We start from the raw sequence: 16,611 nt of genomic DNA, 5'->3' as shown, positions 1-16,611 counted from the left end.
CATCTTTAAAAAGCAACTGAAAACATACATGTTTATGCTGGCATTTAACTAGTATGACTGTGTTCTTCTTAACATTGTTTTGACTATATTTTTTTGTTTTCTCCTCAAATGTATGATTCATTCACTTAAAATTATTAATTACTGTTAATCATTAGTAATTCCCAAATGTCTGTGAAGCACTTTTAGCTGCAAACCTTGTATGGAAGGTGCTAGACAAATAAAGTTTGTTCATTATTATTATTATCATTATCAGTCTAATGTATTGTCTGATACGAATGTACTGTGGGTGTTTCTATTCTCTTATGTCAAAGAAAATACATATATTTTTATTTTATCTATGAACAGTTTGCCTGTTCAGCAGAAATCATGTTTCAGGACTTTGTGATGCTGTGATTTTTTTTATTTTCTATTCGCAAAACAAATGAAATGCTCCAGAAGAGACAGTTATTTGCTTCATTTATTCCGCATACAGATGTCTTGAAAATAATACAAGGGGCAAGACAGACGTTTTTTGAAGCCAGTCATAATATACATACATGGAAAGGTTAGGATGACAATAGCAAAGAAAAAAAAATGACAAAAATATTATTTTTAAATATAATTCCAGGTGTGAAAATGAAAAGAGTCTGGAAAGGAAGCAGTAAAAGGGAAATTAGATGAAAAACAAAGACACAAAGAATAAGAGCTATTGATAGTATAAGGAGAAAAATAAATCCAACCAGATATATTTAATGAGAAACACAAAATAAATTAACAGAGGAGTTGACATTCATTGATTTCCAAAAGAATAATCACAACAGACCTTCGCCTCCTCCCCAACACTGGCTTTAAATTAAGTTTCACAATATTAATCATAGAATCGGCCAGGAGTAAAGGGAAAGTAAAACATTCACGAGAAATTATTTTTTTTAGCACACAAAACTCCTCTTTTAAATTTCTATGTCCAGGGGTCACAAGTAGTGTCATGTTTAATAATTCAGTCCAAAAAGCTTTTCAAGTCTGTCACCGTTTGTTTTGAGGAATTTTGATTCCAATAGTCTTGGATTATGTCTGTGAGTGTGACCCTCGTTTGAAGGAGGTGGATATTTCCATTTTCATTAAATTAAGATTTAATGAAGATTACATTTACACAGCTGCTTGTATGCATGGCTTTATGAGGGTGGTGGTTGGTTGTGGGGGTAAATTCATCCTAATAATAATAATAATAAAATAAGACTATACGAGCATCTGAAATGAAACCGAACAAAATGGGATGGAATGGTCAATTGGGGGGGGGGGGGGGGGGGTAGAGGGAGGGTGTGGTGTTATTGATCATATTAAAACCAAATATATATTTGCATAATCAAGATATGTTTTATTCAAGGACCTTTTTCCGACCACACACACACACACACACACACACACACACACACACACACACACACACACACACACACACACACACACACACACACACACACACACACACACACACACACACACACACACACACACACACGTCTTGCGGTAAAATTTGGAAACGGCGGTATTAAAAAACGGAACATGGGGGCAGGCAGAGGGAATTTTTTTTTTTTTTAAATTTTATTTTCAACCAGGTACTTATTTTTTTTACTTTGCATAATTTCAGATATTTTAAACACAATCAAATAAAAAAGTAAAAAACAATTTTTTAACTAAAATAAATGGGCAGCAAGGTGGAGAATGGTGGGGAATGGGCGGCAAAGGTGGTGGTGGTGGAGGCTGGACACCAGTAACCAACTGGACTCTTGCTTCCTCCACCTGACCCAGACCCCTCACCTCCACCCGTTCTGCTGACAGCCGGATTCTGAGCGGTCTTGTTGGATTAACGGGAATATTCCAAAATGGCCAACGGGGGAAAGCAGATGCTCTTAATACTGATTAGTTAGCGAGGGGTTGTTTTGTCTTTTGGCCAACTCACAGAACCACACAGCAGTGAGAAGAAGGAGGAGGGAGGGAGGCGGTGTTGTATGACGGGTGAGTAAAGGCTGCTTTATAGTTCTGCACCAAATAGCCGCCGTAGGTATGCTGTGGGTCTCCATCTCACCAGCGTAGCCCACAGAGGCTGCCATTACCGTAGCATATGCGCACATTTCCCCCAACAGTGAAAAGCAAAATGGAGCAGATCAAAGAGGCTGGCTGAGGAGCTTCCAAAATATGTTACTTTATATGACACCTCCTAATTATAAACACCAGCAAATGACGCTCAATTTGTGGCGTGAAATATCTACAATCCGTTTTTTATTGTCCTAAAATAAATTACACACTACCATCTAGCGTTTCGGTGGTCTGAGTGCATAATCACCGACGCAGAACCAGAAATACAAGCGCTGGTGTAGACGCCCACGGCGTACCTGTGGCGGCTATTAAACGCAGAACTATAAAGCAGCCTTAGAATGAGGGAGGTGGAGGAAGGGGTGGATGATAGAGGTGGAGGATACCCTTCTGTCTGATGAAAACCGAAGCGCTTGATTGATCCGTTACCCACTCAATGATAACTGGGTGAAATAACTTATTTTTCCAATTTAAAAACATTATGTGTATGCGTATATATCAAAATATCAAATAAGTGTGTGTGTGTGTGTGTGTGTATATATATATATGTATGTATGTATGTTTGTTTGTGTGTGCGTCCCATGCATATTCAGTCTTTAATTGGTGGATGTGTGTAGGAGGGAGGGGATACTGCTCATGGCTGTTTCCTGTCGGGGGATGGCAGGTTTGGGAGGTGAGAGATCAGGCCAGTGTCTGAGGGGAGGGAGGGAGGGTGGATTTGGGATGAGGTGAGGTCAGATTTGGGGCAACTGCTTCTCGATAAATTCCTTTACGGCTGCCATCTCCTGCAAGAGAACAGACAGGAAGTGGAGATTATCATTCTCGGTATTAGTATTATTATAGGTAGTAGTACTATGAGTATTATATATAAGTAGTAGTACTATTAATATTATCATAATTAGAAGTTCTATTAGTTTTACAAGTACTATTACTAATAGTATTATTATAAGTAGTAGTACTATTAGTACTATTATAAGTAGTAGTACTATTAATATTATCATCATTAGGGACCCAAGACAAGGCTGATCTAGCAGACACAACAAATACAAATGATAAAGTTGTATGATATGTGGAGGTTTTGGGAATGAGACACCAGAGTTTGGTCCTTTATTAAAAAGCTGGGAGCTGCCTCTGGGTGGTGCAGGTCATGCGGGGCTGCGGGTACCTGAGGACAGGAGCTGTGGACGAGCTCTGGGAAGGTCCTGAAGGTGATTTTGTCGGGGCTCACAATCTTTTTGAGCTTGTCTGCCGTCATTGCCCCGAACTGTATTGGGATCATGGGGTCCATCTCCCCATGGCACTGCAGGATTGGAATGTCCTTGTTGCCACTGGTGCTCGCAGCCTGGCGGGGGAACGGGACAATGGCAGCTCAGCGGCTGTGCTCGTCGGGTATGGTCTAAAGGATCCTGCCTCTCCTCTGCACGCCAACCAACATGCACGGGTGTCATTCGGAGACATTGGTGTGTTTATTTGCTTTCATACTTGTAGGGATTTTGTGTATAACGTTATGTGTCTACTGGGGGGCAGTGTCACATTTAGTGAACCACAATGTACAGAAAACATAAGAAGGAACAGAAGAGGACAGCCAGGTAATTTAGCCTTCCTGTCAGCATTTGAAAAATATTTGAGTAAAGTGCAAATTGCAGCGTTCTGCAACTATGCCCCTCTGCAGACGTCAAACAATAAGCTTGCCAGCTGAAAACACATAATTTTAACATTAGCCTTTAGTCAGTGTTCTTCATTAATTATTCATCCATAACAATTTAATTTAAACATTTTGCCTGATGCACATGCTGTTTTATTATTTTTATTATCTTGAATTTTGTATTTTCATAAAATGTTTTAATTTTATAATGTCTTTGCTCTCTGTGAAGCACTTTCAGTTGCATCTCCTGTATGAATTGTGCTATACAAATAAGTATTATCATTATTAGGGGTCCAGCCGACAGGGCCCTAATTATAATAATAATATTATTACATCTCTATTGAATAACTTCACCTCTCCAATGGCTCACAATGTCATTTAAATAGTCTCTTCTACTTGGGATTGGAATTGGCAGAGGATAAATAATCGAAAGAGGATTGTCCCTTTAACCCCATAATGCATATGATACAAAATGTACCTGTATGATTGTTTTCTGGCTTTCTTTTTCAAATAATGATATTTAAATAACATCAAATTCTAGGAATTGCTTGATTAAGGTGTTTTTCATTGTTTCTTAATTAGTTATTATTATTAATATTCATTATTAGATAATATATATAGAAGTTTACAAATTAATACAAATATTTTAAGTCGGGTCATTTCTGACCCCACATATGCATTTTTTAAGGGCGTAAAGTTATATTCTCGGGTCTAAGAGCAGCTATTCAATAACCACCATTTTAACTTTCCATTGAATTACAGACATTAAGTAAAAAAAGCCATAAATCTTGTCACTTTTACTCAGAAGAAGCCGTTTTAAACTGTGATTTTGGGTGTTGTCACCTGTGGGAAACTCTTGTGGAGTGGGAGCCAGCAGCTGAGCGCCACAACACCAGCCAGCTGCTGCTGGCAAGTCAAGGCGGTGTACAAGGACAAGGCCCCACCCTGGAGGGGAAGAAGTAAAAGGGAGGGAGGGAAGGCAGAATAAAGGCAGGGCATGAGAATGGACCAAAATTTATCATTTACATCCCAGTTATGAAGTTAATTTCCCAAATACGTAGGAAAATAAACAAAGTTTTACCTGAGAGAAACCGCCGAGCATGATGCGGTTCGGGGGAATCCCATTCTTGGCTTCGTGATCAATTAAAGATTTGACTAGAAAACAGGAAAAAGGAAAGAATTGGGTCATCATTTCAGAGCTTCTGCAGCTATCAGAGAGTTTAAAAGGATAAAGTATTGCAGGTAAGTACTTTATGTTTGGAAGTAAGTACTATATGTTTGGAAGAGAGAGGTAAGTATCAGGTAGAAACAGGGCATGTTATGAACTACATGATTCTACAAACTGTTATTAGAAAGTGAGGTTCTTTAGGTCAGATAGAGAGGTAAGAGATTAGAAACTGTAATAAATTGAACTTAATATAAATAATCACAACCTTAGTGTGCTTGTTGACTGTAAAGCAACTAGATTGCCAGGACGCTCAAGTTAATTTCTCTCCCAGACTGATATCTTCTCCTTCAGCCGGCTGCTCCCGTTAGGGGTCGCCACAGCGGATCATCTGCCTCCAATACCTTCTGTTCTGCGCATAAACCTTCTCTATGGCCTTCCTCTTTTCCTCTTGCCTGGCAGCTCCATCCTCAGCATCCTTCTCCCAATGTAACTCATCTCTCCTACACACGTGTCCAAACCATCTCAATCTGGCCTCTCGCCACCAAAATTTCCAACCTGAGCTGTCCCTCTAATGTACTCATTCTTAATCCGGTCCATCCTCATCACTCCCAATGAAAGTCTCAACATCCTCCACTCTGCCACCTCCAGTTCAGCCACCTGCCTTTGTGTCAGTGCCACCGCCTCTAAACCGTACAACATAGCTGGTCTCACTACCGTCCTGTAGACCTTCCCCTTCACTCTTGCTGGAACCCTTCTGTCACAGATCACTCCGGACACTCTTCTCCACCCACTCCACCCTGCCTGTACTCTCTTCTTCACCTCTCTCCCACACTCTCCACTGCTTTGGATGGTCGACCCCAAGTACTTGAACTCATCCGCCGTCTCCACCTCCACTCCTTGCATTCTCAGCTTTTCGCTGCCCTCCCTCCCATTCAGGCACATGTATTCTGTCTTACTCCTCGCTGATCCCGACCTCCCCTCTTAACCTAGCCTCCACTACCCTTTCCCATAGCTTCATGCTGTGGCTGATCAACTTTATTCCCCTGTAGTTACTACAGCTCTGTACATCTCCCTTATTTTTGAAAATGGGTACCAGTACACTTCTTCTCCACTCCTCCAGCATCCTCTCCCTTTCCAGGATAGTGTTAAACAGTCTCATTAGGAAACTAACGAGACTGTTTACACAATCTCCCAGACTGATATAATATAACACAATGAGGAGAAAAAGTGAACTCACTGCTCTCTGCGGCCTTCTTGATGCCGGCCTCGTCCTCTGGGGAGTCAGGGCTCAGACCCATGAGGTCAAACCTGCGCGCGCGCACACACACACACACACACACACACAGTAATGTATTCACAAGGACACGCACACCAACAGCGTCAAAGCAAACTGACACATACAATTGGCCTATTGTCAAGCATTGTTGCAAGCCCATTGTAGTTTCCATGGAAACAATGAGACCAAGTGTGGAGCCTGCCAACTCACCATGAGGGCATCATCATCTTCATATTGAGAGTGACAGGGATACGCGGCCTGCAGATGACACACATGAGGGAATGAGAGATAAACAGAAAGATGTTTGTTTACAAATTGAATACATTAAAATGACTAAAGTTGTACATTTATGACAGTGGGAAACACAGATAGGTGAGGAATCACCAGCGCCATCACAACTACTACCTAATATCTCCTGATCGCAGTTATTTTGAGATGACCATCACCATTTTGTAAAATAGTTAAGATTATATAATCATGTATTGTCACCTAAATTTTAAAATTCAGGATTTTAAGCCAATGTGAGAAATGTTGCAATGAATAAAATGTAAATTAGGTGCACTTCCATCAGGTGGGTTGAGGCAATGTCATCTGTACACAAATGTTTAGGTTTCAAAAGATAAGAGATAGAATAGCTAACTAGATTCATAGATAGACAATGGATCCATGGAGGGAAATTGCAGATTATTATTTTCCCCCAAACATGTATGGATATATTTTGTATGACAATTTAAACGTCAACTGAAAAAACAAAAAACAAAAACATAAAAAAAGAATACATTTGTATTACACAACAACCAATGTGAATTTGTTAATAGAGGTGTATGTTTACTCTTTAATGTTGGTTTTAGGGTTATTCTTCATCCTCTTTTTCCTGGTTAAATTCCTCATTCCATCTCACAATTTTCAGGTTTATTTCCCATATTTCATTGTGTACACTTAACTGTGAGTTTAATGTAGTTTTCACTTTTCCGAAATATTGATACTTTCTTTTTCATATTCTTTTTCAATTTTTTGTTAATATTACTGCCTATTGTTTTGATGTGATCTGCTGGGACATTTATCAATCCATCTATTTAGTTAGTCATTCTACACTCACTGAGGACTTTATTAGGAACACGATACTAATACTGGGTGGGGCCTCCTTTTGCTCTCAAAACAGCCTCAATTCTTCTTGGCATGGATTCCACAAGATGTTGGAAACATTCCTTTGAGATTCTGGCCCATGTTAACATGATCAAATCACACAATTCCTGCAGATTTCTCAGCTGCACATCTCCTGTCCTATCACATCCCAAAGGTGTTTTATTGGATTCAGACCCGTTGACTGGGAAGGAAACTGAACAACATTGAACTCATTGCCATTCATGAAACCAGTTTGAGTCACCGCTGCCTTTCCGTCAGCTCCAACCTGTCTGGCCATTCTCCGGTGACCTCTCTCATCAACAAGGCGTTTCCGTCCGCAGAACTGCCGCTCACTGGATGTTTCTTGTTTTTTCCTCACTAATCTGAGTGAACTCTAAAGACTGTTGTGCATGAAAATCCAAGGAGATCAGCGATGATGTGAACACTAACTGAAGCTGCTGACCCCTTATCTGCATTATTTTATGAATTGCACTGCTGCCACACAATTGGCCGATTGCATGAATAAGTAGGTGTACAGGTGTTCCTAATAAAGTGCTCAGTGAGTGTATATACAGTATCCATCCATCATCTATCCATCTATCTAGTTAGTCACTCTATATATCCATTCATTTATTAACTAATTCTCTCTCTCTCTCTCTCTCTCTCTCTCTCTCTCTCTCTCTCTCTCTCTCTCTCTCTCTCTCTCTCTCTCTCTCTCTCTCTCTCTCTCTCTCTCTCTCTCTCTCTCTCTCTCTCTCTCTCTCTCTCTCTCTCTCTCTCTCTCTCTCTCTCTCTCTCTCTCTCTCTCTCTCTGGAAGTGAGTGAGGCGGAGATCCAGGCGGAGACTTACGCGTGGGGGCAGATGTACTTGACGTACGGCAGCTGTATCTCTGTCATGGCCTCCGCCCACCCGTGCCTGAGAGAAGAGAACAAAAAGACAAGACAATAAGTTGTATATCTGTCGTTCGCTGTTTTATTAAAAGGTAAGTAAGAGGTTTTGGGATTTTCACCGCTTTCTTTTGTGGCTATGGTTTTTGACGTATGTAATTTCACGTCTTTGCAAGAAAGTGCATAGAGTTAAAAAAAAAAATCAAGCAGAAAGTTAAATTCTTTGTACAAAAACAAATCAAATGTCTATTATTATTTCAGAGGTTGTATCGATGGATTTGGGGTTTTCCTTGTCTCCTTTACATCAATGCTTGCACTGTTAAAAATTGTATTTTTCCAAATTCCACTAGATTCAACAGCCTAGGTCCAAAGTAGTATATTCTATGATAATAATAATAATAATAATATATAATAGATCTGCTGTATTTATACAAATTATTTAAAAGAATTCAAACAATATATAATATTTACTCTCCTGAATGTCCCTACGGGGATTCATGAAGTTGTGTCTTGATTGAACTCAAACTGCATGTCAGCCCACAGACAGCCTGGACCAATAACAGTTAATAACTAGTTAAGAACACACATTACTTACCCAGAGTCTCCCAACCCATGTAGAAAAATCACCTGCAGGGGATAACAACAGTATGGCTTTCAAAATCAGGACAGTAGAACACCGCAGAGAATTTCATGAAGTTTTTCATACCAGGGACCCTCAGTTTGATGCAGATTTTGTCTCTGGGACTCCAATCTGAGCAGATTTTTATCGTTCAATGTAATTTAGTGTCTCTACTCTAGTCAGGGAGATAACAGGGAAACTAGGTTCCAACCTGTCATTATTTCACATTCTCTAACGATGCTGACGTCTTGGAAATGTAATAACGGTGAAGTTGAACTAATAATCATTTTGCCGGGGAGCCCCTGGGACCTCTGGAAGGGCCCCTGAGGCGGTTTCTGGGCCCTGTGTTGAAAACCCATGCTCTATAACAGGTGCAACTTAAAGCCCAATTTATGCTTCTCTGTAGGTCAACGTAAAAGTCTCTGCGGAGCTACGCTGCACAGGGGGTTATGGGTTATCTCAGCGGAGCCAAGGCCACACCTCAAAAAAGCCTAAGCACAAAAGCAAAGAGTCTCTGAACGACACCCCTGCATGTTGGCTGACGTGCAACACAGAGAACAATTGGATATTTTTCGGAGTCAGGCAAGCAATGCGCATGTAAAAGAAAACGTTGCATCGCCACTGCCAAATTCTGCACACTCTGCCGGCCAATTGGAATGGATCACAAGACAAGATGTAAGATGAAACTGTTTAGAAGGCTGGAAATACAACCTCGCTGGAAAATACAACCTCGAACAGCGGTACGATCAAAAGGCACATTTTGTCTTTGGTGTTTGAAACAATGTGTGACTTGCAGCCAAAAGCAGAAACAAAACGTGTCGAGCATGTGCTCCACAAAAGCAACGCTCACACACTCAACTCAAAGTGCCACAGTTTTGTTTACTTGCTGCAACAAGTGTCACTACAAGCGTCTTTCCACAAAATGTGCATGCAGTTATCTGATATTTCAGAGAATTACTGGATCCCTGTGCTCGAGATAAACGGGGGGGGGGGGGGGGTCCTTGTCAATGAGTAATGTGAATTTCTTGATACATACGCTTACTGCTCACTTTTTGGGTTTATTGCCATTCTGTTTCTTTCTCGACTGGGCTTACATTTAATGTTTTTTGTCATAGGGTTTTTATTGTACGTCACTAATTCCTGGATCACTTCCATTTGATTTTTTTTTATTGTTTTTGATTATATTTAGTTGTTTATCATTAGGTTTAGTGTATATTGTCATATTTTATTGTGTACAGTCAACTGTTTGGTATTATTGTATATTTCCACATTTTTCCATATATTGCCATTTTCTTTTGTATATTTTTTTTATTCAAATTGTTATTATTATTATTGCCTATTTTTTGATGTATGCTGTTCCTCACATTTCCCTCCAGGGATTAATAAAGTATCTATCCATCCATCCATTCATCCATCTATGGTAAAGCCGCATTAAGTGAAATTTCTGCTTTCTTCTTGTGGTTTTAATTAGAAGAGTGTTCCCAGAATTGATGCTGAAACCGTTTTATTTTACCATATGAAAGAGTTTGTTAAATAATTTTGTATTCAACAGTATATACTGTAATTCTCCTTGCAGTCAAGTAACTAAACATAGAAAGGAAGGTTTGTACATTAATAAAGTAAATGTGTCCTGTATTTCCTCCTCTTTTGATAATAAACACAGGTGCATTGTTATTTTAAAGTCTCATCTTTACGTTAGCGCTGTCACAATTATTATATAATAATGATGAATTATTACATAATCGTTACATAATCGGCATAATTTTAAGCCAATGTGAGGAACGATTCAAGAAATAAAATGTGAATTTGTTTCCATTTTTTGGTTTGGGAGGATAATTAACTGCCCAAACCTGAATTTTGTTAAAGTAAATGTATCTGCTTCATAAGGTGGATGTGTATTATTACACTATTATAGGCCAATACTATGATAGTAAAACCCACTGTAGTGATCCGGGGTGCTAAACACATGCACGCCCCTCAGCCCCGCCCATACTCACCGCTGCGGTCTCCTTCCTGGTACCAGACACCGTCACAGCCTCGGCGAGCAGCGGCACAGACATGTTGTTGCCACACATACACTGTAAGAGATGCTGCGGACACAAAATAGAGAAGAAGGAAGAGGAGTCAAGGTCAGGGTTAGAGAGTTCCTACGGTCTCCATTCTTTGCTTCACACACAAAAACCTTTATCTGCTTTGACCGTTTGCTGATGAAATTGACTGTCAAAGGGTCTTGATCTGTATATTTGTGTTTGTGAAGTCGGCCTCAAGTAGCGCCTCTTACCCTCAGACTGCACTGCGGGCCTAAGACTAAGGGTAGCGGTATACTTCAAAACAAGAGATTTTTCTCCCAAAAGACGTGCTCAGAACAAGATAAGAATACAATTACTCTCTGACAGGGGTTCTTTCTGTGTTTTCAGTACAAGCCCCCGGAGCTAACTTTGTATTTTTTCCTCTCCGAGAGCTCCCCTTGTTGCTGACTGGTCCAAATGAGAAAACAGTCCACATTCTACATTATGAGAAAATGGATAGCAGCAATTTAGCAAGACTTTATCGGCTAGAAGTGACTAATCATATATTGGTATTCATTATATAATTATATATATATATATACACAGTAAAATACAGGCAATATGCTCTGGAAATAGGTGCTACGGAATAACTCTGTGCCCCCTAGTGGCATGGAATGAAATAAAGAAGTAAACAGAGTTCTTATTGAGTATGCTGATAATGGTGTTCAGGGACATGTTCATTGGTTGTTCTTTCGTCTTTTATAGTGTACCGCCCAGTTAAGAGTTCTGTTCAGGTTTACACTTGAGTAAAATGCTGTAGAATTACAAGGATTGTAGATAATGTGTTTTGGAATGGCTTTTTTTTTTTTGCCTTAACTGGAATATAATTAGACATTAGTGGACAATGAAACTGACAAGAGTGTGTATACGGGAATGCAGCTGTTATAAGAATGCCGCAAAACCCTCCTCCACACTGTAATTTTTTTTCTTTTTCTAAAATCCTTCTTCACACTATAAAAGGCACCTAAAAGGCGGGTGCAGCTCCAGAGAGTGAAACATCCGGAATAATGCAATATATTCAAAATCCAGAACAGGGGTGTGTTTAAAATAAGAAATAATGTGCGTGCGCACGGGTTCTGCGGCGCCCCGTAGCACACAGTATATGTTGCCATTATCAAGGTCAACGAATAGGTCCGTCTGACAGCCACAATACTGGGTGGTTATCAATAAGGCCATTCAAGGCCCTAATCCCATGGTCCTATGTCTGGCCCGTCAACAACAATGACGCTGAACATACCGCTCTTAATGGAAGTGCTTCTGAACTCAAAAGAGGGTCTAGTCACAAGAGAGGAAGCGCAGGGGCTGGGTGGGGTTTCTGCAGTCAGCAGGTCGTGAGACTCATTAACTAGATACAACGCACTCCGTCCTCTGTGTTCAAGTTCAGATCCGAAAACTCCCTACAAACTGTATGTGAATTGAGTCAGCCTTCGATAATGGTTTGAGATCACGCTTCACTAAAGCTCCAGTAGTGAAGGCCCATGAAGCCTTTTGCCTCAGGTGATATGGTCGGTAGGGCTGTTGTCTGGTTGGTAAACGGGGGATGAGGAGACATGGAAGAGAGTGAAAGACAGGAAAACAGGTTAATATGTAAACCCCTGGTCAATGGGGTAGCGGGACATTTCAGACAGAGTTGGGGAATCCAACGTAGCTGATGGCAGGGAAAGAAACTGCAGGTGTCAAGAAAACATACTTTACTGGAACAACTGGGTCAGCTGAGCGATGGGTCGGCCATTATGCTTTGTAGATGAAAATATTTGTTTTCAATGACACAGACGGGATCCACACGGGCCATCCATTATCAGTGCAGTAAGTAGTAAATGCAACAATAAAGATGAACGGCACAGTTCAAAGAAGTGCATAAACTTCCCTCTCCCCCACGGGGCAAACCTTGCCGTGTGGCTCAAACGTGTCCAAGTGAAACAAGGTGCTGGCCGTGGCTGTTTTCTCACGCTCTGAAAAACAAGCACCATCCCTGTCACTCCTTAAGGTCCATCACCTTAAGGTGATCAGACAAATTAAACAAGGCAACTCCAGAAGCGACGCTGTGTAAATCGGCCCAATTCAACTGGCGCGCTCGCGTTGATGCACAATGGCTGTTTGAAGGAGTTTGATGGTGGAGCTACAGCTACATTACATTCGGAAATGCTTGTAGGTCCCCAAAGCACCGACAATCAAATGACTCTCTCTGTGTGCATTTAAGAATATAAAAGCTTTTGAATAATATCACCCAGAAATGTATTTATTAATTTGAGGCTTTTTTTTTTAAGTGTAGTTCGGCTCTTAGCTTTTAAAATTGCTTGTTGAATCTGTCAAGGCCCCCAAGCCGGTCACAGGTTAAAAAAAATCCCTTGTCTAAATAGAGATAGTTTCCCTCCCTCACAAAAGATGTCACGCACCATTCCAACTTAACCCAATCTTCGACATGATGCCGCCGTTTAAAAGAAGCCTGGTAATTGCATTACCCCAACGAGAGGGTATCCCTGGAACGACCCACACGATGGTGCCAATGCAGCAACAGGCCCTAGGCCTTCCTCGGCTACAGGAGGAGGACAACGGCTGCGAATACGTCGACACCGCGTCCAACTCCTGGAAAAGCCTCCAGACATTATCGGCGACGCGAGAAGGGGGGAAACGCGGCCGGGCACACCGCTGGGAAGCGCGTATCGAGCGGCTGTTCGGCTGACTGGGAGCGAGTTAAACCCCCCGGTGGGAGTGGGGGGGTCACGATCCAGGCTGTTTTTGGGGACTCCAGCTCGGATTGATGGAGGCCTGCCAGCACCGCGTATACACGGAGGCACTGCTGTAATGGATTACATGCGGCAGTGACAGCCAGCCCTCCCCGGCCGAGAACCCGCTGGTCCTGGTTATGGTGGTACCGGTTGGTTGGCTGGTCTGTAAACCAGCTGCGATCAACTGCCTCCCGACACCGGGCTGCGGACAAACGGGAGCTGAACACCGATCGACCTTTCGGACCAGAGCGGTACGGTCGGTGACAAGGTGGGTGTTGGGAGAGACAATGGTGGAGGAAGCACCTTACGGATAACGTTATGCGGAACTGGTGGGATCCGGCGGGAGAACGGAGGACCAGTGCAGACCTTTGAAGCCCCAGAGGTGATGGACCGACCGCCGCACAGCGTCGCGCAGCTTAATCCTGTCCAGCCGGCCGCTCACACAATGAGCCGGGCTGCGGGCTAGCGCTAGCCCGGCTCATTGTGCGAGCTGCCGCTAGCCACACCAGCTAGCGCTAGCCGCACTAGCTAGCCACAACCCGCACTGCGCGTCACAGCGGGTACATAATAAGTAAAAAACGCACTCGGCGCCTTGCGTTCGTGGGCCGCACATGTTGTGCGTCCAACCGGAGTGAGAAAGTGACGGAACGAAGCCGCGGCCCGCGGTCACAGAGCCGGACACTCACCGCTCGCCGTCCCGGTCCACACAGCGGAACTTCCACTACTGACCCACCGCACGCAGAGGGCGGGGATTCGTAGCTGTGACATCACTCTAAGGCCACGCCCATATCTCGCCCCCATTTCCGGGATTCTCTGTTTGCATTTTTTTCTATTAGAAGCGGAATAGAAAACACAACACAACAGAACAATAACAGAACATTTTAATATATTCACAGGAACATCTGGTGTCTCCCTGTGGAATCACTTATAGCAGTGTTTTGATAGAATTCATAGTGCTGTAATATCTTGGTAAAAAAAAGCTCAAATCACACACACACACACACACACACACACACACACACACACACACACACACACACAGGCCACTTTATTAGGTACACTTTGCTAGTACCGGGTTGGACCCCCTTTTACCTTCAGAACTGCTTTAATTCTTTGTGGCATAGATTCAACAAGGTGTTGGAAACATTCCTCAGAGATGTTGGTCCATACTGACATGATAGCATCACGCAGATGCTGCGGATTTGTCGGCTGTACATCCATGATCTGAATCTCCCGTTCCACCACATCCCAAAGGTGCTCTATTGGATTGAGATCTGGTGACTGTGGAGGCCATTGGAGTACAGTGAACTTATTGTCATGTTCAAGAAAACAGTTTGATATAATTTGAGCTTTGTGACATTGTGCATTATCCTGCTGGAAGTAGCCATCAGAAGATGGGTACACTGTGGTCATAAATGGATGGACATGGTCAGCAACATACTCAGGTATGCGTTTAAACCATGCTCAATTGATACTAAGGGGCCCAAAGTGTGCCAAGAAAGTATCCCCCACACCATTACACCACCACCGCCTGAACTTTTGATACAAGACAGGATGGATCCATGCTTTTATGTTGTTTACGCCAAATTCCACCATCTGAATGTTGCAGCTGAAATCGAGACTCATCAGACCAGGCAACGTTTTTCCAATCTTCTATTGTCCATTTTTGGTGAGACTGTGCGAATTGTCAGTTTCCTGTTCTTAGCTGACAGGAGTGGCACCCAGTGTGGTCTTCTGCTGCTGTAGCCCATCTGCTTCAAGGTTCGACATGTTGTGCGTTCAGAGATGGTATTCTGCATACCTTGGTTGTAACGAGTGGTTATTTGAGTGACTGTTGCATTTCTATCGTCCTGAACCAGTCTGCCCATTCTCCTCTAACCTCTGACATCAACAAGGCATTTTCGTCCACACAACTGCCGCTCACTGCATATTTTCTCTTTTTCGGACCATTCCGTTTAAACCGTAGAGATGGTTGTGTGTGAAAATCCCAGTAGGTCAGTAGTTTCTGAAATACTTAGACCAGCCTGTTTGGCACCAACGACTTCCCCATTCTGATGCTCGGTTTGAACTTCAGCAAGTCATCCTCACCATGTGTACATGCCTAAATGCAATGAGTTGCTGCCATGTGATTGGCTTATTCGCTATTTGTGTTAACAAGCAATTGAACAGGCGGACCTAATAAAGTGGCCGGTGAGTTTGTATGTATATACACTACTCACAAAAAGTTAGGGATATTCGGCTTTTGGGTGAAATTTCAGGATGAACCGAAAATGCACTATAACCTTTACAGTATGAACTTAATTTGAACTTCTCTAAACTTTTGAATGCACATGTCCAACTGTTCAATGTTTCATTACTTTTTGCACAACTTGCTGTTCTCTCACAAGGAGCTGAACGGCAAAATTTACAACAGGTGTTTGATCCATGAATCGACCAATACATTTCCTGGTTCAATTAGAACTGGTATTTAAACAGTCCTCTTCATCATGCTGTTCACATTTTGGCATCATGAGACCAAGACGACACCTAACAAATGATCAACAGTACCTCAGGACCTTCTTGCTGTGAGGCAGCAGTGCAATGCACTGCGCCACCGTGCCACGTGCCACCATGTCACAGAGTGTCATCAGCAGGTTGCAACAGAGATACAGAGACTGGAAGAGTCACAGAAAAGCATAGAAGTTGACGTCCTTTGGCCACATCCCACACTGATGAGCGCTTCATTGTGAACAGTGCCCTGCGGAACCGGATGATGAATGCCACTCAACTCCAGGCACATTTGAGGTAGACGAGAGGCACCCAAGTGTCACGTCAGACCATTCAAAACCATTGACATCAGCGTGGTCTGCGTGCTAGACAACCTGCCCACACCACCAGGCACAGGCATCATCATCTTGCACGGGCCAGGGAGCATTTACGCTGGACGAGGGACCAGTGGCCTCAGTGCTGTTCTCTGATGAAAGTCGATTCACTTTGAGCAGAAATGATGGCCGCCAACGATGTTGGAGACGTCAAGGAG

At 42.4% G+C, this 16,611-nt stretch overlaps 1 protein-coding gene across 4 annotated transcripts; it reads right to left on the bottom strand.

Moving 5' to 3' along the window:
• Positions 1-439: 439 nt before the first annotated feature.
• Positions 440-14,316, bottom strand: LOC307234243 (acyl-protein thioesterase 2-like). Of its 4 annotated transcripts, none has more exons than XM_080005864.1 (10): positions 14,279-14,316; positions 10,792-10,884; positions 8,771-8,802; positions 8,138-8,203; positions 6,373-6,420; positions 6,124-6,194; positions 4,800-4,873; positions 4,562-4,663; positions 3,239-3,415; positions 440-2,858 (listed from the first exon to the last, which is right to left on the bottom strand). In XM_080005864.1, exons 2-10 carry the CDS (start codon positions 10,867-10,869, stop codon positions 2,808-2,810), a joined length of 699 nt encoding a protein of 232 aa, XP_079861990.1. In that variant the 5' UTR covers positions 10,870-10,884; positions 14,279-14,316; the 3' UTR covers positions 440-2,807. The 4 variants fall into 4 exon arrangements, with proteins under 4 accessions (XP_079861990.1, XP_079861988.1, XP_079861991.1 ...); XM_080005862.1 differs by having other exon boundaries at positions 440-626; XM_080005865.1 differs by lacking the exon at positions 14,279-14,316 and adding an exon at positions 13,959-14,013.
• Positions 14,317-16,611: the final 2,295 nt, after the last annotated feature.

Source organism: Zeus faber (assembly GCF_960531495.2).
Source record: "Zeus faber genome assembly, chromosome: 1".
NCBI classification, from domain to species: domain Eukaryota; kingdom Metazoa; phylum Chordata; class Actinopteri; order Zeiformes; family Zeidae; genus Zeus; species Zeus faber.
The sequence above is the reverse complement of the archived record's forward strand: the minus strand, read 5'-3'. Positions and strand labels throughout refer to the sequence as shown.